The following is a 26,127-nucleotide window of genomic DNA, read 5'->3' as shown; positions in this document are numbered from 1 at the left end:
AAGGGTAGGAGACAGCTGACTCCTGACTGTAGGCTTAGGGCAGCTTCAGATCCATGAAGGGCTCAAAGATCAGCTTGAAGATTGAAGAACCCTACTTTGGTGAAGCCCCTTGCTCCTTCCCAAGGAAAGGGATGAGGCTTTCTACGTGCCATTGTAGCAGAGCCATTAGGGGAAACCGTTAATTTCTGCAGGGGCAGCTACCCTGGGCGTTAGTCCAGTGACCAAACTCACTTCTCTTGTTTGGCATTTTATACCTTTGAAACCAAGCTTTTGTTTGCAGGAAGGGATAGGGAACGCTTTATTCTCCTCCTTCCTGCATGTATCGAGCTGGCAGGCAGGTAGGGGATAGAAAGCATGTTGTCTTTGCTGCTTTTTTGGTAAGCTTGAAGGTCACTGTTGGGACAAAAGGAGTCTCTTCCACTCGCCTTGCACTTCCCTGGCTGAGTGCTTTCAAGATCTATAGTGATTGCGTTAAGCCGTTTAGAGCATATCACCAAGGTACTAGAGAAGCAGAGAAAATGTAAGCAGAGTCATGCAAAACAGGAGTCTGCTTTGCTTTCGATTATTGGGGCTTCTCAGCTTCCCAAACAGTAGTAAGAAAAATAAACTTGATTTTTGTTTAACATCACTGATGTGAATAGCAGCAATGACAAATCACTTGGATTTCCCTGCTTTGCACCCTGCACCTGCTTATAAACCTGTCAGCACTTAAAGCTCTCTGATTATTCAGAAAAGCAGCACGGCATTTATTTATGATTGTTTCCAACTGAAAAAAAAAGGGACTATATCTTCTTTCCAGAAAAAATCTGTAGTGGAAGTGAGCTAAGCCTTCAGTGGTGAATTTGAGCACGTGCATGTTTCTGAGGCACCATTGGTTTTGCTGAACAAAGTTCTAAAAACTTGAAAATCTCATCCTGACCTGAATGCTTGCCAGGGACATTTTCCCCTTGTTTTTGAACAGTGTTTTAAGAGTGCCTGCTTGGTTCAGCTGAGTAAATGAATCCTTATTTACTCTCCTACGTCTTCATCTTTTAGTTCAGTACTATCTTTTCTCAATCCAAAGTAGTGCAACAAGGCAGACAAAAAGGCAAATCTTAAAAGGACACATTGAAGCGAATCTTACGTGAATTTTTACAGACATCAATCCAATTAATTGCAGGTTCAAACAGAAGATAAAAAACTAAGTTTCTTGCCTTTCTTTGATGTGAGTGAATTTCTACACAGCGTTTGTCAGAGGAAAAGCTTTTATTCCCAGTGGTTTGCAGCTTCTTCTGTTCCCAGTCTCTCCTGTGCAGCTAGGGCTAGCTTTAGGAGAACGATCCAGTGCCTCAGGAGGGTGGCTGCTTCATCCAGTCCATTTCGGGACTGTTTCTTTTGGGGAAGGTGGTGCTGTTTATTGAATTCTCCTTTACTTGTGATTCCTGGGTGAGGCTTTTCATTATGACTCTGTGGTTATCGTCCTGCTCGTTTCGTCCTAAAGGCTGTACTGACATCTTCATACCTGGCTTTCTTCTAATAACCGTACTTGGAAATGTTCTTACATGCAGAGGTAAAAGTTTAGGTGCTTTTTTGTTTCATACTGGCTGTTGCTACTGGGGCTAGCCCAGTGTGGGATTTTCTTGCTCTTGATTAGAAAAAGAGTACATTTCTCAGAAGTCTTCCATTAAAGCATCCAGGCTGTGTTTGCAGGCATCGAGTTATATCGCCTCTGCAGCTTCCTTGGGCACTTGGTCCAGTTGTCTGTCAGCTTTACTGTCAAATTATTGGCGCTAATTTTTAATGTGTATTTCTCTGGCTTTTGCTCCTTATTGACTGAAATGCTTTTTTTGTGCCTGGTGTTTCTCCCCGTGCATCTATCTGCCGCTGCCGTCTTCAAACACCTTTCACTCTCCCTTTTGGTCACAGGTACTCTCAAAGCTCTTGCCAGCAGGTGTTTTCCTCATCCATTTAATAACTCTGTGACTCTTCTCTGAAATTTCTCCGGTAGTTTCGTAGTCTTTATTAAGTATAAGCACCAAAACTGTACGCTGGGCCTGTATCAGCTTCACTAACGCTATATATGGTAGAAAAAAAACCTCTTTGCAGTCACCATGCTTATACCTTCTAAAGCTACAGTTGCGCCAGAGCAATCTGGGCTTTCAGGGCAAGTTGTTTTTCCAGTGTGTTTCCTAGATCCTTTCCTAGTCACTCTTTACCAGGCTGCCATTTCCCACTCTGTAGAAATGGCCTTCATTCCTCATTCTTAAATGTGTTAACCAAGGGGAAAAAAAAAATGAGTGTCATGAAGCATGCAAAATTAGTAGCTGCTGTCCTACTGCAGTGGATTCCATGAAGTAGAAAATTGTTTGAATTAAAAAAAAAAAAAAAAAAAAAAAAAGAAAATCTCTCTTGATATTTATACGTACTCTCAGAATGCTGAGATTTGTTGGCCTATGTTAAAAAAACCAAGAAAAAACAAAGAACTTTTTTTCTCACATAAATTCTCTCAGGAATTCAGGAGGTTTGCCTCCATGCAGGGATGTGTGCCCAAAAAGGGCACGTTGCAGGACCAGCATGACAGCTATCATTTATATTTGTCATATTCCAATTCCTTTTCAAAGTTAATGCTGCATGTAGTTAAAAAGAATTAGGGGAGCCATTAAATTAGTAAAAATACTGATAATTTTTTTGTCTCTTTCTGAATTGAAGTTTATATACTAATGTTGCTGGGAAAAGCATCCCAAATGTTAATCAGAAGCAAATATTAAAGAATGTCTGTACTCTAAGCAGGTAAAAATTTATATGCTGATACGTTGGCTGAGATTGCAAGTGTTATTGGTAGATCCAGGAAGTACAGTGAATAACCTGCAGAGAGACAAAAAGCTATTTCAGGATGGCTGCAGGTTGTTTACTGTTCTTTATCATAAATGCCGCTTGTCATCTATTTATTTAGCCTGAGAAAAAATGAAGCAGGAAGAAGCTTCAAGTTTGTGGAAAAGCCCCACTTGGCCTCTTAGTAATCTTCTGCTGAATTAAGTAACTCTAACAGTCTTTGGGCAGCTACTCAAGATGCTCAATGTGTGCTCCAAGTGTCACAGACTTCAGAGAAGCAGAAAGAACGTTTGCAGGAACGCACAGGGGGTAGTGAGGCCATGGCTTCGGGTCAGGATGAGTCTGGGATGGGGAGAATTGCACAACTCCCCTTTTGGACATGCTTCCCAGCTTTCCTCCCTCCGACACTAAACCATTATCTTTGGAGCATGCACTTACGGACCCCAGTTCGGGCAGAGCAGGAAGCCTGGCCACTCCCTCCTGTCTCGAGGTAAATGAACGTTACAGGGAAATGTGTAAAAACCTGAAGATGTACCTCTGTCAGTGACTGGTAAGTGACTTTTGCTTGTTTAAAGGCTGGATGATTAGCTCAGGGTAAAGTCATAGGAGGTAAAGACATTAAAAAGACCACCCAGAGAGAGAAGCAGGCTTTTTCACGTCTCATTGGAGCCATGAATTCTTTACTTTCTGCAGTAGTTATAGGCCACTGGGGAATGATCTCCCTTAAAATTTCCTGTGATGTGGTAAGGAGATGCAGAGATAAAGCATGGACTCAATTTAATCTTACATTTTAATTAGCCCTTATAATTCAGTTCAGTATATCTTATTTGTTTGAAGCCAGGATGAATTATTACCCAGCATTAGTATGTGAGGACTCATCCTTTCTGCGCTGTCGGGCTGCTGCCCTCTTCTTCCTTTCAGCTGCAGTTTAATATCTGCAGCGTGTATTTAGCATCTGTGTGCATGTGCTCGAGGGGAGGGGGACAACTCTTTCCTTTTAGCATAATTTTCTAAGGAAATAAGACTCATACAGCAGTTCCAGCTGTTCTGCATGTCTTTCCAGTTTCCCCCCACGCCTAATTCCTAAATAATTTCTGAACCTGTTGGCCAGTCTCAAACCAAATTTGGAAGGCCAGTAGAAGACTCGGAGATAACCACGCTGCTGCAAGCACATCTGCTGAAGGGAAAGCCAAGCAAAACAGAGCTGCTGGACCTTCTGTTGGGCCACAGCCAGCAGCCACCTTCCTGTGCCCTGCTTGGATGCCAGCCCTAGCTCTGCTGTGTCCCTCTTCCTTGGTGCATGAGGGATGTGAGGGGACAGGTTTTGGGGAGGGGAGAGAGATCTGTTGGGTCTTCTGCTTGGGAAGGTACTTGCCTTTAGTCCCTGGAATCAACATAAGAAATATTTCTGGTTTTCTGTTATTCATTAGCAGAGTTAATGTGTAAAGTTCTTGTTTTTCTTGAAAAAGTCCATTTTTGGTAGACAGTCTGTATCAGCATTACTGATTTTTTTTTCTATATTACTTTTTCAAGTAGACACAATGGCCAACACTAATAAAAATGAGTAAATCAGGCTGCTATAGCAGCAGACAGTGTCACATGCAGCAGTGCTGATCAGCTTGGACACTTTTCTTCAACTCTGACCTGAATTCTGAATTACGGGTAGCAGTAAATCACATGCTGTATGAAGGCGGAGATAGACAAAGAGAGATTCAGTCTGGATAAGCCCAAAACTAAACTTAGTTTCTGAATATTGTTCAGGTCTTTTTGTTATTCATCAGTTTTGTGTTTTTTCTCATGTAGAAGCAGCTCTAAAAATTACAGTTGAACACAGTATTTTGACATTACAGCATTCCTTGTTCTTGGGCTCTGTAAAATGTGTCCGTAGCCAACAAACAAAAATGAGGTAAATCTTAAAGGATTAACTTGACTATATGTCATGCGAATAAGCTGCGTGTTCGAAAGCAGGAGCACACTGTGTGCTGACAGCGTAGTGTTTGAAAGCCTTGCGTGTTAGCTTGTTGATCATTTGTAAGGGTTGGACGATACATTTACAGTTTTTTCTGTCAAATAAATATCTTTGCTGTGACTTAACCTATGTATGTGTGTTTGGTCCATTGATTTGGAAATAGAATTTCATGTTTAAATTTTTTTTAACTGACTGGTAAGAGGTCAGTAAAACCAGGGTGATTCTGTGATGCTGTTTTCATTGACTTAAACCAGAGTCATGGGATATTTGTCACAACACTCCGATTTATTAATAACTTGAGGATTCTTGTTTCTCTGTTTCCCTGGAACAAGTAATACCACACAGAGCATAGATGTTTTGCAGAACATGCCTATTATGTGTTTTAACTGTGCTCCACTAGCTTTTGAAAATAGTGTGCTGGGCAAATGTGTGGAGCTGGCATAAAAAGATACTGAATGTCCCTGACCCTTTGAATGCAAACTCAGGTACACTTTGTATTAATGGCAGTAGTTCAGTCAGCTCACACTGATTCTGTACAGCTCAGCTGTGGGAGGGATTGGGCTCTTTGAATGCCTCCTTGAATCAACATCTTGAAACAATGATTGCAGCCTAAGATTATCTACTAAAGTAGTTTCATATTGTGGATTTTTTCTCCTTTTAAAAAAACCATGCATACCTAGGAAATGTCATTAAAAGTAGGGTAACAAAAAAATTATTACCCTCTGGGTAAGCTCTTAAAAGTAGGGAAATGGCAGCTAAACTTATATGCACAGCCTTAACACTGTGTCTTTATGTGTGCTCATTATAATCTATACTTTTTGCTAACACATCATGAAACACTTTCTACCGTCATGTGAGGTCTGCCTTGTAAAGTACACATTTCATGAATGGCCACATGGTGCTGTAATCCCTCCTACATCTTTTTTCCTTTTTTATACTACATTTTTTTAATGATGTGAGTGTGTAATGATGTTTTTTAACTGTGACTTGATGGAAGGCTAAGCACAAATCTAACATGCATTTTGACCTTTGTATGGTCTAAGGGTTTTTTGGGGGTTTATTTTTTTTAAAAAACATTGCTCTATGGTGAGTTTTTCCAGAGATTAAGATTATCTGATTTAAAATTTATTTCCCTAGATTTCCCATGTTCTTTGCATAATAGACTTTTTAGTTTTCATTCAGGTGGTAATGTGATATTCTCAGAATGGAGGTGGTTGCTTGAAATTTAGTTACTGAAGGTGGGATCAAGCAAACACCTAAACTATCCTTTTTTTACTGTTGTGTGGTTTCCGTGCTTACATTCACACTGTAGATTATATTACCAGTTTGGGAGTAACTGAATTTAAGAAATATGTTGTTTACTCCCAAAGAGTCCAAAAGAGAATGAAGAGCAAGATCAGAGAGAGAAAAAGATTGACCTGTGAGGAAAGATTGAAAGGGCAGAGAAAGAAAGGAAAAAAAAAAAAAAAAAAAAGAGAAGACTGCGAAAGAGGGGACTGTGATAACACTTTTGAATTTTATATTAAAAGGGTTCTGCAGAGATAAAGGGACTATACAGTTCTTTATGAGTAATGATAGCAGAAGTGGTGGTCTTAAATTGCATCGACAGAGTTCTAGATCAGAGTTTAGGAAAAGGCTTGAACAACAAGGACAGCAAAGCAACAGAATGGATTGTACTTGAGGATTTTGGAGCTGGTAGTGGCAATTACATAGCTGATCCTGCCTTCAGGCAAAAAGACTGGATTGTGACAGTCCGAAGTAATTTCTAGTCTGTCTCACCCTTGTGTGATACACACGATTTAGGTTTGAACCTAAAACCTTCATCTGTCAGGGAGGAAATTTAAGTCTTGATTCAAAATCACCAGTAATGGAGAATCTGCTGCCCTTTGTAAATTCTTCCAATACTGAATTGTTCTCTCAGATTGTAAAGTGTGAGTTATTTTTCCTCTTAATTTCTCTGAGAAATCCAGTTGACTCCTTTTCCTTGGATCTCAGAGTACATTTGCCCACTATGTAAAGACTCCTTTTATGAAAATTTTCCCCTATGTAAACTTTCACATGTAATTTCTTACATGCCGTGGTGCAGTCACGTCTCAGCCTTCTCTGTATTTTTTTTCCCTTCTCATTTTCTTTTCAAGCTGAAGGTTTTCAGTTTCTTGACATTTTTCCATTGCAAGGCATTGTTTTTCATCTTTCTTGTGACTCTGCAGTGAACTTTGTGTATGCTTTGCTTAAAATGGACTCTGTTAGTGGTCACATCAGTGCTGTGCCAGGTCTTTGCTCCTCTCTGCTCCTTCTCAGAAAAAGGGAAACTAGGATTATTCTGGCCTGTAAGGTCTCACACGCTGCTGATAATCTGTGGAGGCATGCAAGTCCTTGCCAGAACTGCTCCTTCCCTGTGAGTGTCCTCTGCTTCTGGTTCTAGATGCTTTGGGTTTTATTTGCCGTACTGCAGTGCATGATGTTTGCTTATGTCTTGCTTGCCCTGTGGCTCAAGTGGCTCTTTACCAGCAAACCACTCCCTTCATTGTTCTCCCCTTTTTGCAACTTTGTTACCTGAAAATGTTACCAATAGCTTTGCACTTATTTTCTGAATCACAGATTATCATGTTAAACTGTGTAGATTCAAAGCTTCAAGCATGATGATATCCACAGCTCCCTGTTTGATCGTGATTACGTAGAATTTCACATTTGGGACAGGGCAGCCATGTTTTCAATTTCAGGTACATTGATTTTTGTATTCTATACATTGTATACATGATATGTACCGCCAAGTTACAGTTATTTTTTTATTATACCCAATTTACTGTACTTCCGTTTCCATATGGACATTCCTAGGATTCTCTTGAGTAAGCTGTCTGTGACAGCCATTTCCACAGGACAGCTGGAATCACCCGTGACACTCTTGATAAACGTATTCGTACGAGAAGCTGAATATGCAGTGCTGAGTGCATTGCAACATCCTTTGCATTATAACCTTTCTAAGAATTCGAGCCCCAAGATTTTATGCGAACATAACTATCTCAGCCAAATCTGTGGTCTCATCCAATTTTGAAGATGTATCTTTTCTACACACCATGTTTGTTGATTTAATACTTTCCAAAGAGCTGCATCAGCTGTTCTACTGTTTGCCGGGAATTTATTGTAATAATTTGTAATTAGTTTTTCTGTTCCTCTATATAATGTGCAACGTTTGCATCTCTGAATTATAATGAAATGTTAATCAGGGGTCCAGAGAGATCCTGAGCCAGACCTTTGGAAAGTCTGGAATACAAGGTATCTGGAATTAAGTGATTTTAAATAATGCAGAGTTTGACTATAGCTGCTGTTAGTGCCTTGTGGAGCATTAGTGTTTTCTCTCTTACTTGTTTCCAGCTGTAACTTTGCATTATGTAAATGAAAACCCAATTAGTATTTCCTTCTCAAGTGTTGCCTTTACTTGAATTGGGGATGCTATACAGACCCAGGCAGGATTTGTATCAGTGTTGCTGTTATTCATTATGAATTTATATATTAAACTATTTTGATATCTTCAGCATAATGAAAGGCATAGGGAAAAAAAAACCCTCATTGTTTAGCATGCATGAATGTAAAAGACTGACAGAAATACAGCATAAAATATTCTGGGAGATTTATAGGATAGTGAAATAGAGAAATATAAGGCTTTATAGTGTAATCTTTTAGCCATTCACTGGTCTGAGGCAGTTTACTAAGCAATTCCCAGCGGACTCAGTTGTGATTTTTACAATGACATTACCCAGACACATCACTTCAGAAGCTGAAATTTCTACTATTGAAATCACAGCTCCAGAAAGGAAATTGAGTGGAGAGTTGCCAGTTTGCAGTATGTTACTGTTAGTCTTGAACTACTGGGCATTTTGGATCCACACACAACCTCCCATTCAAGGCCAGCCCAGCCAAGAATGCAGTTTTGAAACGAAAAGATTTATCTCCACTCGCTTTCCTTTTTTCCCTCCTAATTCCAAAGAAAAGCTTGAAAACATGGCCATAGCGTAGGGTGAAGGCACAAAAGCTGGAAGCGAGGCACTACAGACAAAAGCAAGAAGATAAACTCCTTAGTTTTGGAGGCTGACAATACCATGCAGTCCCAGGCAGGCAGAACCTCAGCCCTCTCCTCTGGGAATCTTTGCAGAAAACGTAGCAGCTCGTCCTTGAGGAGGGTCCTTGGAGCATCCCAGAGGTGCCTGCTGCCTTGAGTGCAGAATAGGGTTGCTTTGCCACAAATGCATGCTAATACAAGATGTTATAATAACTTTTCATTTCAAGATACCTTTTTCAGAAGATAGATTTTGATGTAACTGCATCTTATTTAAGTCCTAAAAAGGTGAAAGTTGTACATTAGTGCTTTTATGTGATCTCCCCATGAAGCTGTGCTGCAGAGCAGGTAATGGAGCCATAACATAATTGATGTGTAAAGCTTGCTGGGCAATTGTGCTCTCAGCGCGTGATACTCAGTTGTATGAAGCTGTAAAAGGAAATTGTGCTTCCTTTCTAAGAAGGACACAATATGCCTGTCCCTATTAGTATTTGGTGACTGTCAGTTCTTGTTTGCTTCCGTTATATTGAACTTCTAGCAACCAACTCATTTGTTTAAGGGGAGACGTTTTACATTAAAAGAATAAGAGGCAGCCAAAGTTCTTACAGAGAATAGGTTGGGAGTCTTTTCCTCGAGGAATGCGGTTTGCCTGCAGGGATGAAGAAGCCTGCTCCTGCTTGTGCAAAGAGTTTTGTGCTGAACGGAAATGCAGCAGCCTCCTGCAGTGACGTGACAGGACTACCTTTATATTTAACCTTTCTTAAAAATAATTGAAATGAAAAATAATAGGAGCTGAGGGATCCTCCATTTTACAGCCAAGCAAATCACTTTGGTTGAATTTTTTTATTTCTTTTATTGTTTGGTTTGGTTTTTTTTTAAACTCGTAAGGGGTTTGTAAATGGTTTTGAACAAAGATTTTGCTCATGTAAATAATAAAATTGGAATTCATCAGAGACATTCTTCTAAGGGGCAGACTTGCAACATCTGGCATACTTCTCAGGCCTTTTTTTTCCCTTTTATTAAAAAAAGGGATGGGGCAATATATTATTAATGAACCTAAGTATCATTGATTGAAGCCTGCATATATGCTAGTTATTTTGATGGGGACTCCAAAAATATACCTGTCACAACAGAGCAGTTAAAACTAATGGGATTTAATAATATACACTAAATAAATCAGGAGAAGTTGAGTACAGGAAGAGCACTGCAGAGGATCGGCGTATACATTTTCAGTGCTCTGCTGGAGCGGTGGTGTCGTGGCCCACTCTACCCAGTTGCAGCGATGTGCTGCTGGGCATGAGAATGGATCCTGCATGATAAAGGTACCTGATCAATCTTGATCGCACTCAGAGAAGGTCAGCCTTCTGCTGGGCCTAGAAAAATATGATTGTGTCCCTTTTTGAATCCTTCACAAGAGGTATTTGAGTGTAAATAAGGTGAATTGATGTATAATGAGAGCACAATATGTTATTGTTTGCAAGAGCTTTTTCATGTGGCTGGTGTTAATTTGAAAAGTTTCACTCTGGAGAGCTAAGTAATATTTAATATTTGTGATTGATAGTACCTAAAGATATGCAGAACATACTTGAACAAATGGAACATTGATTTCCCTTTTTTTTCCTCTAAATAGCTTAAGGTTATTGATTTTTAACCAGTAGGATTTTTTAATGCCATGCGAGTGCTGCTTAGCTTCCATAAAAGAGTCTCAGTACAGTCCATAGGAACAAATGGTTGGAATTTGAAGTATTATAAACTATGTTTAAAAGAAATGGAGATTTGAGTACGAGCCAGAACAGACTTAATTTTTCTAAAAATTCCCTGCTTGTTGCCTTGTGGAGCAACTGCAGCTGGGTGTAGACCAAGCTGGTTACAGTGTGTAGGAAATCAGAAATTCAGGCTGTCCTGTGTTTTGGGGGGGGGCCACAGTCTCCATTTCAGAAATGAGAAGTTCCTCTGTAGCTTTTTGTGAAAGAGTGACCTCCCATCTCAGCTGTCCTCTTGGGACAGATGAGCTTGCATGTGCCTCTGCTCTCAGAGCTGTTGGTACTGAATTTACAGTTCATGTGTTCAGGGACATGACCTTACCAGCAAAAGGATGGGCTCTGACACTTTGGTGGGTTGATTATGCAATCTGACCCCTCCTTTTACTTCAGAAAAGACAATATGTGTTGAATATTTCAATCTAGACGACTAATAGCTGCCTGCTTTTGATTTTTCTCTCTTCTGAGGAGTATTTAGCCTTAGCGTCCTCTACAAAACCCAGGCAGGATATCCCTGCTCTCTTGCTTCTCTGAATCTTGTAGTCTTTCTGTCTCTATCTTAAGACAGCTTGCTGCTGCTGTCAGCGCTTCTTGCTGTCTTCATTGCTTCCCCTTTTCTTTGCTCTTCTCCACTCCCTTCTGTCTTTAGATTATTGCTGATCTGCATCAAGCAGCAGGAGGATAATGTGTTCAGTAATTTAGGTGCAAACTATTCTTGCCAGCAATTTCACTTGAAAAATTTCGTTTTCATGGCTACCAGCCATGGCATTCACCAAGAGCTTTCTATTTGACTGAATGTTCTGAAAGCTTAATGCCCTCATTGTCCTATGGTATTTGCAGGAATGCCTTTTTTAATGTAGGTTTTATTTCTGTATAAAGACAAAAAGCAGTGAAGACAAGCTCAGAGAATTCAAGATACTGAATTCAGGATACTTCCCTTGCGCACCCATGTCCAAACTGGGCTATGCACTAATCAGGAAGCAAGAAGCATCTGCCTTCTTAATTGGATTATTTTAAAGTTTTATGCTGTCTGTGCAATTTCAAATTATGGCAGTGATCCTGCAACATTGAGGTCAATGAGATTACTGATATGCATAGTTATTCATGAGACAAGCCTTTGCAGACTGTACTTAGTGGTCTGGGGAATCATGCAGAATAAAAATCAAGTTGAAACTGTATGGGATTTTTCTCTTGTCTTTTACTAGAATTCATATTCTTAAACAATTTTGCTGGCTTTTTAATATTTATGAGGAGCCCTGATCTTTTATTATACATATTCAATTATTCATCTGACTCAAAAGATGAAGAGAAGCCAAGAGGATTTTTTTAATCTAAAGGGTGTCTTCAGTTTTCTCTGTTCTAATCTAATATTTTACATTTTAAAAGAAAATATATAAATTGTGACTCAGAAAATCATCAGAACAGCATTTAAATACTTAAATATGGCTATGTCCTCAAGCTCCCAAAAATAAAGCATGAGCTAGTGCTTAAGTAAGAATTGTTCTCCTAAATTGGGGAAATAGAACAGGAGAAACATAATTAACGTTCTTAGATCAGGCAAATTCCAAGCTGAATTTATCCTAGGAACTTCTCAGGCCAAAAAGGTTTTACTTTGTTCTTTCTCTCGCAGCATTTGTAGTCCGTAAGTCTGTTCCATAGCATAAATGTCCATTCTTCAGTTTTGACCACGGAAGAGTGTAAGCAACTTCCCTTTTTTTCTTCCACTTAGGTCTGTTCTGCTGATGCTGTGTAGTGACGTAAAATATGCAGGCAATATTTTAACACTGTGAAAATACAGTATAATCACAGACCTTCTCAAGCTCCCTTTTCCTCCTTTCCTCTTTTTGTATCCCACCTATTAAACTGAAGATGTTTGTTATTAACTACCAGGAGGAGGCATACAAGAGGGTAACGTGGAGCTGATGAGGTTACTCTGGTTGATCTTCTCATCTCTAAATTGCAGGTACCTATGCTGCATTTTGCTTTTGTGCAGAGCCTGGTCACAGCTGGTTTTACCCTCTCCTTTTCCTTGGACTTGTGTGTACTTGAAAGTGATACTTAATTTCTTTTTTGAAGCAGGAATTTTCATATTGATTCTTTTAAAAATAATCTTCATGAAGTGCAGTACAAGGATAAGGTGTTGCATAACCACAAAATAACCTCCAATCCAGCCGGTGGTGCAGGCTAGGGGGGTGACAGGAGGAAGATCTGCACAAGTTCCAGCAAATATAAAGATGGAAATACCATGCGTATCTGTCAGTTCATCCAAAAGAAGCCTTTTGAAATAAGCTTGAATGTTGCAAAATCCTTTGCGCGTTACTACACTTACTGTACAGGTGAAGGTGATCCAAGGCTGCCTTATGGCAGTTAGCGTTAGGCGATGCCCGCTCTGACATGACTTCCCAGATGGGAAGCAAGTGTTTAGAAGAAGAAATGCTCATCCTCAGATTCAGCTGCAGAAGGTTCTTCATCTGAAAACAGCAAGGAGAAAACTCAAGAAGCAGAACTATTGGCACAGTGGAAAAAATGGTCTTAAACTAAAATATTTGTAGTACACATGTAGCTTAATGTGATATCATATTTACCATTCATCCTAAAAAGATCTTATGTGCTTTTACAAAGTTTTGGTAACTACTTGTCAGCTTCTCCGCTTCACTCCTGGCCTTGTAAAAGCTCTGAACTTCTGTAGAGAGTAATTTGAAAACATTCAGGTGAAAGACGGATACGTGTGCCTATGTGAAACCCTCTGATGAGATTCACCCATTTTTCTTCCCACCAGGTTTGGAGGAGACCAGCCGGTGTACATCAACATTATTAGAGATCCTGTCAATCGATTTTTATCCAATTATTTTTTTCGACGTTTTGGAGACTGGAGAGGAGAACAGAATCACATGATCCGTACCCCCAGCATGAGGCAGGAGGAAAGATATCTGGTATGTTTGACTAAAAGGCTCTGATTACCGATTTCCCAGCATCATTACGTAATGTTGATGTTCAAACTGGATGCTTGAAAAGTGGGAGACTGAGGCATCTTCCGTCTTGTGTTTTTCCTCTGTCTTTGTCTTGCCTGGACCTCAGTTTAATCAGCTTTAGTATGTAGAGTGTTGCTGATGAATTCAGTGATCCGGTTTGTTCTTGTATAAGCTGACAGCAGGTCCCAGATTGCCACCGTTGAATTACGGTCCTTTCACTGAGTTGGATTTGCACGGTATAGTGGTTAGGCATAATAATTCTGCCCATATTTATCACTGTGAATATTCGGACAGATTTTTAGGTTGAAACTATGTCTGTAATTGTGCAGCCTCAGAGGAAAATTGGGAAACGGAGCGATTCAGTGAGCCCAAGCCTCTAATGTTCCTGGTGGTAAGTTGTGCACAGTGTTCTTTATACCAGGGCTCTGATCTCAGTTCTCGGTTTGGTTTTCTTGCCTTTTTTGGACTAAGAAGGTGGCAATAACACTGGATAAGCTGTTCATAGTAAGTTTTAATTTTGCGCAACTGCTGAACTGTCATAACACCTGTCAGCCTTTGTCACAGACCAACATCCCATGGCAGTAGGTGTTCTACAAATGCTGAATGAGCAACACAGAAGCTAGGGAGGTGGTCAGTTTGTTTGATGCTGATCTCTTTGCATGCACACCGACACCTCCCTAAGAAGACAAAAAGGTGGAATTAATTCTTACCCTCTCTATTATGGAGATCCTGTTTGATTGGACTCAGCCTTCAGCCACACTTGAACCTGCAGAGGGCTCAATGACACAGCAGTGACAGGACAGCTTGATGGTCTGCTATGAGATGGCAAAACAAGAGAGATCTGTGGCTTCAGGAGAACAAAGAGAGAGGATGTTTTGACGATGCTTTGGAGGGGCAATAGAGCACAAGATGTGGTGTGGATGAGCCATAGAGAACACAGCTCTGAACAACTGCCACGCAGCACGTTTCAGTCCTAGCTGAGGTCAGATGGATCCAAGGAGGGCTGGGGTTTTTCCGTATGACAGGGCTGCGTTGATTTCTTTTGTACTTTACTACTGTCGTTTGTCATGCAAAGCCCTGTGAACAGATAAGCTTATAAACTATGAATAATTGAAGGAGGGGGGGTATCAGTGTAACTCTGTATAGCCTTAAACTTTAAGGACATCTGCTCTACAGATATAAACTCATTTCAATAATGTTGCAAAGGGGTTTTGCTATATGTCTAGAGATACCGAAGAGGTCCCTGCGTCAGATCAGCAGGTTTTGACCTCCTGGTGTGCAGAGTTGGAAGGCAGTCCCAACAGCTTTGCGTGCTGTGTGCATCGACTTTTGTTTCCTCGTCTGTGAATGGGACAGAGGGTTTGCAGAAATGAATGTGGGGTACGTTTTTTACTACATTTTTATCTTGTTAGCGCTGTCATGTTTTCTTTTTTGAAGATGTTAAAAATGAGCAGTACAGTCTGTACTTCACTCTGAGTGCCTCTACTTCGCATTTGAAGTGGAACATGCAGTGATTGGCACCTCTCACGACTGACTGACTGACTCTGTAAAAGCTGGTATTAATTCAGAACCGCCTGTGCAGTTCAGGATGTGATATGTACAGCCAGTGAAATTTTACTTCAAGCAGAACTGAAATGAATAGATCTAATTCCTGTTGTTTGTGTTGGTTTAAAAGCTAATAGAAAGAAATCACCTTGCATTTTCATTTGTGTTGGGATGTTCTTTAGGAAATAATTATTTGTATGCACACGCAGATGTACACATACCTTGATCAGTACAAAAGCTGTAATGAAAAGGAAATAAAAAGTGTCGGTCTGAGGTCAGTAGTAATTTTGTTCAAAAGGTAGTTTGTTGGTCTGAGGCACCATCAGCATCCTTTATAAAAACTATTTTTGCTTTTTTGTTTTGATCTTCTCTGTTGGTAATTCAGTGTTAGAAGCCTGGAAATGTTTTTGGAATCTGTCCTCCGTCCCTCGTTGGCAGCCTTTGGCTGTCACTTGCACTGCTCAAAGAGGGCGGTTGCTCCTGTCACGGTAACATATAGGCCACCCGCCAGTGAAATTCATTTTAACAAAAGCCACTCATTCTGAATGTTAAGCATTTTTAAGACTTGTGCTATCCAACCACATAAAATATTGCATGACTGTATTTTAATCTTTTCCTCAGTGCAAGGAAATCTGCTGGCATATATTTTAAAACTCAGGTAATGGATTTTGTGGAATGGTAGCTTCAGAAGTCTGCTAAATCAATTGCCTGATCTAGCTGTGAAGAAAGTAAGCAGCCGGTTTTACCTCTGAGCATGAGCCAGTGCGGCCCTTTAGCAGACAACTGATGGCTGGCCTGATTGCTAGCCTCGTACCTTTTGCAATTCTTCCCCAATATTTTTTTTCTTTTTTTTTTTTAATTGAAAACTCACCATAAAGCATTGCTTTTTTACAGGGGACTAGTTGAAGGATAAGCTTAGATTTAGCATATTAAATCATTTCTATATTGATCTCAGTATTAAACCCAAGTCATTTGGGATGAGGTGTGCCTGTCTGTGAGCAGATATGTGAAACCCGGGGGAGGATACAAGAAGCTTTTACCTTTCTTCTTCCATCATGCCTCAGATCAACAGCTAGGAAAAAACAAAACTGCTGATTGCTTCACAACATTGAGCTCCTTGGTGAAGAGCCTGAGAAGCCTTGCATTGACAGCAGTTATAGACTTACAAAATGGACTGGAAAAGCTGTAAATGTAACTCCTCTGTTTTACCAGGAGAGACAGGTTTGCCTGTCTTTGCATCTTTTGAAACTGGGGTATTAGGGGCTAATTGTGCTTTTCTCAACCATGATGTTCCTAGCTTCCCATCTTTTGGAAGGTGGTGTGGGCAACGGGGAATCTTTCCCGGCCATCTTGGCATCGTGGTCAATAGCTGCCAACACTGGCCTCCTCCCTTGAAAAGCTGGGGGCAGTGTACATTTTCTCTCAGAAACTGCAGTGTGAAAGTGTGGGAGCTCAGCACCTCTATAAAGCAGGCTCTGAAGGGATGAAAAGCATTTTAAGATCAGGTTTTGTATCCAATGAATTCCTGCTTGGCTGTCGGGTTGTGATATCCTTAATGGAGGCATTCCTTCCCCTCAGTTCTGATCCTTAAGAAAAAAAGACGTGAAAAAACCACCTGGAAGTCTTGTAGTACCTTGGGCACTGGTTTTTCAACTTTGAAAATCTGAACTGCTGACATTGCAGAGATCAGAAATGGAGACAGAAATTTCCGCCGTTCGCTGATCATTTGAAATTTTCTCTGAATAGAGCTTTATGCTTTGACTTTGTTCTAGAGAAAACAACCATTCATTCAGGAGTCAGATAAATTGTTTTAAGTGGTTCGGTAAATGTCTGTGTTTACCAAAATTTAATTGAAAGGCAAGATAGAAAACAAGCCCTTTATTCACAAGTCAGATACAGCAGAGGCAGCTGCTGCAATGTGAGACTTTCCACCCAGATCAGCCAGTTCCTTGCCCTGACCTGGCACTTTCTCTGCTGGCACGAGCTACTGTCAGTGACCTACAGAGATCACTGCCAAGCTTCCCCAAAATAAATAGCGGCAACACGTTAGTGGGGAATATGGCAGAGAGGTAATGGTCTGAAACGGTGGCGAGCACCTCAGGTCGAGTCTCAAGCACACTCATGAGACAGTCGCCCTACCTTACGGTCCTGTAAGATGAGATAGATAGGTTCACAAAAGTTAACTTAAATCCATCATAGTGAGTGTGTTTCAGGTTGAACTAGAGTTCTCAGAGTAAATACTCTTCAGTAAAGCAAGTAACCCCTTACCAGGGCAGCTGTGGGTGCTGCTGGTAGCAAGCAAAAGAAAAATACGCACCAGATGATTTATTTCAGGCCTGAGAGTGCAGAAAGTAGGAAGCACTCCTGATAAAGAGCGGGACTACCATAAATATTTGAAAGCTTTGTATTAAAAATTGTCCTTTCCAGAAGGTTTGTTAGTAATTACCTAGTATTTATTACAACTGCAGTGTGAGACATCAAATATAACAGGTATGTATGGGTTTTTCATCTTTCCTTAATACTTGCTAAAAATTTGATCTGAGACCACTAAGGCTGAATGAGTGTGTGAAGCAGCATGGACTGCGTATTGTTGGCTGAATTGCAGGAAATCTGGTTATACACGATGCTGATATCTAGGCTCACGAGTAGCATGGCTCCTAACTTACTCAAGTACAAGATCTTGCCATCTTTGAGCTAATTTGCCAGAAGAGAGAGGTTTTGTGTAAAAATGATCATTCAGTAAATTAAGAACTTGTTACCTACCTATGAGACATTTCAGATTTTCATTATAATTAGTGGTTAAGTTTGCAATGCAGCTCTGTCAGGCTCAGCATAGTCTTTCAACTTCATCTCTGAAAATAAATGTGCTTTTCTCAGCTAAAAATAAAAATATTCTAACAATATTCAGCCTCAGTGACGCTAAAGATTATTCATGCAAGTAATCCCATAAAGGAGCATCTGTCTTTTTGTCTTTTAAATTAAATGTTAAAATATTTGTAAAAAGTGTGTTAGGATTACTGCAGAGGAGGGAAGTAAAATTCAAAGGACGTCAAGGAACTTTCAGGTCAAGTTTCTTATAATAGTAGGGACCCCTCCTGTGGCAAAGATTGGCTTTTCTTGCTAAATGTTTAAACCAATGTTGTTTAGATTATTTCAGAAAGTTTAAACAAAATTATAGAAAAAACTGAACATTTGAACTCCATAGAACAATTTTTTTAATTCCTGAATTTTGAGAATTTCCTTTTATGACTACACTGTTTTTCATTAACGTAAGAATTGTCACTAAATACGCTTAATCAATTTTATTACTTATATCCCCAAATTTCTATCTACAATGAAAAGTATTTTTTTACCAATTGCATTGGTTTTCTGATGGCAGCTAGCTGTCTTAGTTCCTGCCTTTATCTGGATCATAAAAATATTTAACCATGGCTAAATATATTGTGAATTTTCAGCAGTAGTAACACATCGAACCTTCTCCTTTGTAACTTCAGTTACATTTCTTGAAGCTATTCAGCCTGCCAGGGACGTGGCCTCCAAAGCCGAGACCATGGTACAGAGCCCATGCCTCACCCTCTCGACTGGCACTCTCATGCACGCGCTTCTGTATGAAAAAAGGGAGTAGGAGAGTTGCCTGCCTGCAGGTTTGGTGGAGGGGGAACTAGAGGGTTCTTTACTATATGGGATTTTTCTGCTGAGGACCTCAAAAGGAGCTACATGTGTCTGTTGATTGAACCTTGGAACTTTTGGGGAGGGTCTGGTGAACTTGATTAACATTGTTTAGATTGGAAATCTGAGGCATGCAGAGGTTAAAATGATTTGCCTATATCCATGCGGTGCATACCAGATATTAGGGAGTTAAAATAAATATATAAATGAAGTACCTTTTTCACTTACTGGGTTCTGAGCTGTAGTTGAGAGAGTAAATGTTTTATGCACCCTCAGTGTATTCCCTACCTCGCTTCCCATACATACAGTAGTTGTTCGTTCCCTGTGTTGTATATCGGCACCGAGCTGGTCCGAAACGGTCATTGAACATCCTACAGCGTGTCCTGAGCTGCAGCACAGGTTTGCAGCTGTAGATCTGGTTTGGGGATCACACAGTAGCATCAATCTCTCCGGCTGGGACTGGGCTGCCGGGAGGGCACTGCTGAAGGGCAGCCACCTGTCTGCTGACCCAATTAGAACAGTTTGCTGCTTCTTCCCTCTAATGAGTGCTTTTAATAGTCTCCAGCTGTTCCCTTTTACTGCATTAACTCTTCACAGCAAAATTTCTGGCCCGTTTTTGTAAATCTTCATCTGCTGTGTATGCTCTGAAGCACCATCTTTCCCTTAGATTCTCCCATTTTGTATTAATAATTTATTGAACCACAAAGTTAATGATAATTCAGACCTCAGCTGGAGGAGGGACTGATTAAACAACTTATAAAATGTAATATTAAAGGAAATGTTTTCATGGCTGACATTTACTTTTCAGTGGCTTTAATTTACAAACCAATATTTTTTAATGTTCCCCTGTGGAGTTTGCATTCCAAACATTGCAGCATTATGCGATTATACGAGAGCAAGAAAATGTGCCTTCCTAATCTGTTTTCATTTACTACTCTGAGTCAATTGCACATAGTAAATAGGCAATATACCGTTGGTTAAGATTGCAGCACTGAAATCTTTTTTGTAATTCATAATACATCCTTATATTAATAGCAAAGATAAAAAGATCAGGATTTTATTAGTACCATGCTTTATTTTAACAATACCATTCTGTATTGCGTTCCTTTTCGTGGAGGCAGGATACAGGATAACCACAATATTTTGCTTCAGAACGTAAAATCGTGAGGTATTTTTTCATGCAATGTTGTACTGGTCTGAAAAGTACTGGCTGTTGCAAATGTTAAGAAACTACACAAGGAACCAGAAGCCAAGTCGCAGAAGAGTCCCAAGTACTAAGTACCCACAATCTTATTTAAACTTAACATTATTAGAGGGTCTTAGCACCACCAATAAGCAGTATATGGTATTTAACACATTTGTATATATAGTAATTTATGTTCTTTTATTTAAGGACCTAGCCAATTAAGTAAGTTGAGAATGATGAATCTTCATATTTATAGCGATTTTGCCAAGTTTGTTATTTGTGCCTTTCTGAGCATGAGTGCAAGATAGCTCTTGATGTTCTCTTTTGTGTTCTTTTTTTGTTTTTACATGTTGTGGTAGCCTGGGGAACTAGTTTTCTCCAGCTTCTCTATAGGAAGCTATTGTTTGTAGAGTGGAAAATCCCAAACGCAGAACAAAGAGTCTAATATATTGATGCTGGCCTTCTAAGTCCATATAAGCTGTATAAGAGAAGAGGGTATGTCCACTTTATATTTTCAGGAGATATATTTTTGGAGATTGAAACAAGAACAGAAAGGAGCATTCTTGTGTAGCCCAGGGATAAAAGCCAGCCTTGCCTTCAGTGATGGCGGGAAAGCTGTTTGCGGGGGGGGGATAGTCCTTATTTCACATCTAAAACAATGGGTTCTCAGCAGGCTGTTACCAGTCAGGAATGGGATTTTGTGTGTGTGGTGGATGGTTCTACCATAGCATCAGCTCGGTTCTCAGTAGCAGTCAAAAAAAGGCAAATCAAAAGCAACGGAGAACAAAACAGAGAACCTCATTGCATATAAATCTGTAGTGTGTCTGCATTTGACTTCCTTCATTTGTCATTTGTGACCTCCCATTCCCAAAATCGGTTTGGAAGAACTGGAAAATACTCAGAAATGGGTAGGAGCAACAATGAAAGGATGGAATAATGTCCATACAAGGAATGACTAAGTACATTAGGACTCTTCAGATGAGGAAGAAGTAAACAAAGGAAAGGATATGAGAAGACAAATTTGCAGGAGGCATGGAAAAGTTGTGTCAAGGACGATTGCTTGTGGGCTGTTTCAGTGCGAGACCTGGAAGATCCCAAGTGGAATGGGCAGTTGCCAGATCCAGGAAAGAGCAGAAAGATGCGATGGTTCGGACAACATGTAATTAAGCTGTGGAAGTCCTTGCTGGACGTTGTTACGGATAACAGAAGTTTATGTGTATTCAAAAAGGAAACATTTTAGGAAACATTTCTTTACAGAGGGGGTGGTCAAACACTGGAACAGACTTCCTAGAGAGGTGGTCAATGCCCCAAGCCTGCCAGTGTTTAAGAGGCATTTGGACAATGCCCTTAATAATATGCTTTAACTTTTGGTCAGCCCTGAATTGGTCAGGCAGTTGGACTAGATGATCGTTGTAGGTCCCTTCCAACTGAAAAATTCTACTCTATTCTACTCCGCTCTACTCTATGCTACTCTATGCTACACTACTCTATTCTGTTTAGAAAGTGTAAATATGTAGCCCTCAAGGGCTATTAATTACCGAGGCAAGATCTCTTCATCAGAAAATCCCCGTAAGTACATAGCCAGAGCCTCGCGGGTACCCAGAAAAGGGTCCTGTGCATATGGTAGATGCTCCTTATAGCCCATACTGATTTTCTGAAATTAGTAACTGCTCTGGGTAACTCAAAAGCAAACTTTTGTAATTACATGCTTGCAAATGAATTCTACTACTAGGTGATTTATATAAGATTGTTAACATTATAGACATCTTCAGTTGAAGGTATTGTATCTTGACTTTAAAGCAATTGAGTGTTCTTGGGTTTATGCCATAGTGGCTAAGGTTTTGTTGTCTTACAGCTCTGCCGATCAAATGAATTTTTGTGATTTCCAGACTGGCACTGAAGCTCTTAATTATTAACACTGTCATGACTGTTCTTAAATTTATCTTAAAAAGCTAAGACACGAATACATTTAAAGTATGAAATGCATCCACAACTTTACATTATGCACTGCTAATAGTGAAGGTACCAAAACAGAAGACGTGAAAATCTTGAAGGTAGTGGGTTTAAACATTTTTTTTCAGTGCGTGCTTTCCAGAAAGCAGAAGTCTTTTGGTTTTGATGTATAATAGTTTCAGTATGGATGAGTTTCAGGTGTTTTGATAATTTTTGTAAGTCTTGATTTGAGTATTTGCATTTTCAGTTCTCATGTATTTTGTTAATGTGCAAGCAACAGGAAGATGCATTTAAGGAGACAACAGTTAAATGATTTCCAGTAAGTGATGACTTAACGATAATTAGCTGGCAAGTAACCATTGCAGGTGAACGGAAACAAGAGAATCTGTGTGTGATGTGAATGTTATCTTCAGTGCATAGTCCAACATTTTGTGCGTTGTGAAGCTGGAGAGTAGTCTTTAGTAGTCATCAAGTTAAAACTAATTATTAAATGATATTTTGTTTGTCTAAAGTTGGAATAGAATGGGTTTAGAACTGCAGTGTTTTATCATTCAGAAGAAAAGAATGCCTCCAATTTCCATTTCTGTTAGTATAAATTTTAAAATTAGTCTTTTTAAAGTTACATTTTGTGCATGGCCTAAATAACAGAGATAGGGCACTGACACACAAATAGTCTTTTTCAGAAATATGATGTAATCATATATATATGTGTGTGTGTGTATGTATTTAGAAGTAGAAGTCTGACTTTTTGAAATGTTTGGTATTGTATTCATGTTTAATTAAAAAATGTTTTGAAGTCTTGTCTAATGAAATCATGGTACCCTTCCCTAGAAAACCCTCCTAAATACCCTGCTAAGTACACTCCTTGCTAGGAGTAGACTTGTTTCCTATTCCTGGTTGGTTTATGCACTAACCACCTTAAATGAAAACTGTTTTATTGGCAGTATGGTGGGGAAGGAAACTGCAGAACCTTTTAGTCCTCTTGATAGAGGAAGGGCAGAGAGAAGCAGCCCTCCCCATACTGCCAATATATTGAATGTGTTCAAGCTGTGGCGTAATAATGTAATTTCAAGCAGTCAGATATTCACTTCACTCTGTAGGTGACAAAACCTGCAGGAACTGACAACCTGTGAGAATAAAACTGAATTTATTAGCCCATTTTATTTCTTGTCTGTCACTCTCCTTCCTCTTTCCTTTTTGTGGTTTATACATAAGTTTTCTGGCTGTCAGCACTGCCAGCGAAGTGAAATAAACTGAAATCCTGATCTCTCAAACTTCTTTGCTAAAGCAAAGCTGAAGCTCTCAGATGGCAGGGAGAATTCAGGGTGGTGGGGTTTGGAGAACTGCCTGGCCATGGTGCGTGGTTCATGTGGTGAGGGATAGCCATGTTTTCATAAAAACATCCAAGTTTGTCCTGGGCTTCAGGTGTTTGTCGTCAACAAAATATTATTCTGTCGTGTAATTTTTGGTGGTGGTGTGGACTCTTCTGTCGACTGCAGAATGACTGGGTCAGACTTGTGAATTCTGTATTTTTAAGACTCTGAAGTAGCTTATGTTGAAACCACATGCAAGCGAAGATGCAGCATTTTACAGAACAAAGGGACATTCAGTGCCCAGACATACTCAAGACTTAGTTTGTCTTATTTCTTGTAGATCTTCTGAAGTCTCCAGGGTTTATTCTAGGCTGCAGAGTGAAATCCTGTGCCTGGTCCTGGTGCCAGCTCACATGGACTCCAGTGCCTGTTGGAGCACAGGGTACTCCTTTCTGGTCAGCACCCAGGCTCACCTCCCCGGAGCTGGGGTGCACGCAGGGTGCCTGAATGTCTCTTGGGACACAGCATGTCCACTCTGGGGGGGTGGGAGGTGCTTCCCAGCCAGCCCACCAGGCAAAGCCTGCTGAGCCTCCACAGTTTCTTGCCTTGCTGCCTTTCCCAGCAACTGCCCAGTGTCTCAGCTGCCTCCACACGCATGCTCCCAGCAGGTACTGGTGCTGAAAAGTCACTGCCAAGGTTTTTCAGATGCTAAAGCTAATATATTGTTGTCTGCCCAGGCTAAATGAAAATACTAGTGCCTGTTACCAATAGATCTTCTCTTGGGGAAAACCCTATCCAGTACTGTCTGTTTGGACAATGTCAGACCATGGCTTTAAGGTTTAACTTCTCAATAAAGAACAGCTTGGAGCACCACGGAAAAGATGCCAGCCCTGCTTAATTTGACAATGTAACCTTTCAAATCGGGATATCGTGAACTTAGGAGCAAGAAGAACAGGAAGGAGCTGGAGGACTGGATGGAGGAGGGAAGAGGGGGAGCTGCTGGTGGGAATGGGAGGAGAAGTCTCAAATCCAAGTCCTCAGCGCTGGGATCACAATGTTTTCCAGGATGGTGTTGCTATTTGTTCAGGTCTTCCTAGTTAAATGGAGGAAGGGACAAAAAAAGAAAGACTACTTGAATTAAAAGGACTAACATCAACAATCACAGCAGGACTGTCTGATTCAACAATAAAAATCTTATCATGTGAGATTTGAGGGCATCTGTGGCCACTGTTCAGATTCATTTGTCCTCTCGGAGCAACACTTCCTGTTTTAGAGCATGCAGTCTTTACCCTGAGTATCACGCTGGAAGGTGTCAGGACAGGGAGTGCTTCCCTGTGCAAGGCACATCTCCTGTGCACCGCTGTGATCAGCCCTCTCTGTCTCTCTCATGAGTGGAGAAGGACATGCGTCGGTTTCTCTGCAGTGTCAAGTGTTGGCATCCTCCTTTGTTGAATGAAGACTAGGTAGTGTTAGTAGTAAGTAAACGTAACGAAAGATATTGAAATTGTAAGGGTCTTGCATTCACAATGTTGTGAACACAACGCGTTGCATGCTGAGCGGTGTCTCTTTTTTCATTTAAAAAGAAAAGTGAGTATAATTCTTGACTCGCTAAGCACACACAAATAAAGGGAAGAACCTTTCCTTTATTTCACAATAATGAACATAAAGCACAGAGGTGCAAATTTAGTTTTTGTTTCTGTCTCATCATAGAATGAACAGATCTGAACTGGGGAATAGTTTTCCCAAAAAACAGGTGTTGGCTGTCTAGTCTTGCTCTGTTTGCTTCAGTATGCTCCTGTGAAGTAGAAATATGCATTTGTGTTTCTACAAAACAACAACCAAACACCATAGGTTTTTGTTGGCAACTGGAATGGGATATTCTCTCCAGTTGCTTGGCCCTGCCTGGCAAGTGGCTGGTATGCTTTCCCACAGGAGTACTCTTCAGGTGTCAGATATTCCAGAAATCAGATTTTCCATCTTGGCATAAAGGATATTGCTGCAGATGTTTTTGGGTTTGTTTTTTTCTTAGAGATTTTTTTTTTTTTCCAAGAGCATAAGTTGTGTTATGAGGTTATCGGCACACTAATAGCTTCAGTTAAATGAACTTTTTAGTATGGAGGCTCCAGACGTGTATTAGGTGTCCTTCCTTCTCATTTTTTCCCAAAGGGATATGAAAGGACGAGGGACTTCAGACAATGAGGAGATGGATTGGCTTCTTTGCCAGACTGATAAGCAATTGCAATCAGAAGAGCAGTTGGCAAGTTTTGTTGCTTAGTGCAGTAGCTTTGGGAAGACTAATGGCTTCTGCGCCCTGATATGAGGACTGATTCAAACCACATGGTCTAAGGCATCTTGGCACCATAATGAAATGGAAACCCGATGGAAATAAACACAGGCATCTGAAGGATACTGATCGTCACTGAGAGTCCTTCAAAAAGCTATGCACACCCTGATTCCTTCAGCCTTTTTGTGGTAGATTTTACCTGAATTCAAAAGAAAAAATAAAAGCAGTTGTTCATAACTTGGTGAGATGGTGTTGCCAGAAGAAAACCTGAGGGAACAGACTCTGACAAGCTGCAAACCTGTGTTTGTTGACATTGAGTGGGGTTTGGGGCATTTGGCCATTGTTTCCTTACAGTCGGTCAAGTAAGGAAGGGTGTTGCTGCCAGGAACTCATTTTTTGGTCTTTCTTATAATTCTACCATTTTTGAAGAAAGAAATGAGAGAAGACAAGAGACAGGTGTCAACTGTTTCAAATGCTTTATTTTTTTTTCTTACGATGACTATTTAAAGTCAAATAACCTTATTCAAAAATACGTGCATCCCTCACCGGTTAGCTGGTGATGTTGGATGGTGGTGAGCTATCGTGGGCGGGGAGCTGTCTTGAATGAA

The 26,127-nt window shown here is 40.3% G+C and overlaps 1 protein-coding gene across 10 annotated transcripts in view; it reads left to right on the top strand.

Moving 5' to 3' along the window:
- The window catches only part of UST (uronyl 2-sulfotransferase), a 172,857-nt gene that overhangs the window by 92,179 nt on the left and 54,551 nt on the right, over positions 1-26,127 (top strand). For all 10 annotated transcript variants that reach the window (XR_012775298.1, XR_012775299.1, XM_075499028.1 and 7 more), the window contains exon 5: positions 13,377-13,530. Coding sequence is in view for 8 of the 10 variants with exons in the window: in XM_075499028.1 (XP_075355143.1) it covers positions 13,377-13,530 (154 nt within the window). In the remaining 2 variants the exon portion in view is untranslated. The remainder of the gene's footprint in view (positions 1-13,376; positions 13,531-26,127) is intronic.

Source organism: Mycteria americana, chromosome 3 (assembly GCF_035582795.1).
Source record: "Mycteria americana isolate JAX WOST 10 ecotype Jacksonville Zoo and Gardens chromosome 3, USCA_MyAme_1.0, whole genome shotgun sequence".
Classification (NCBI taxonomy): Eukaryota; Metazoa; Chordata; class Aves; order Ciconiiformes; family Ciconiidae; genus Mycteria; species Mycteria americana.
This window is presented reverse-complemented; position numbering and strand designations above follow the sequence as displayed.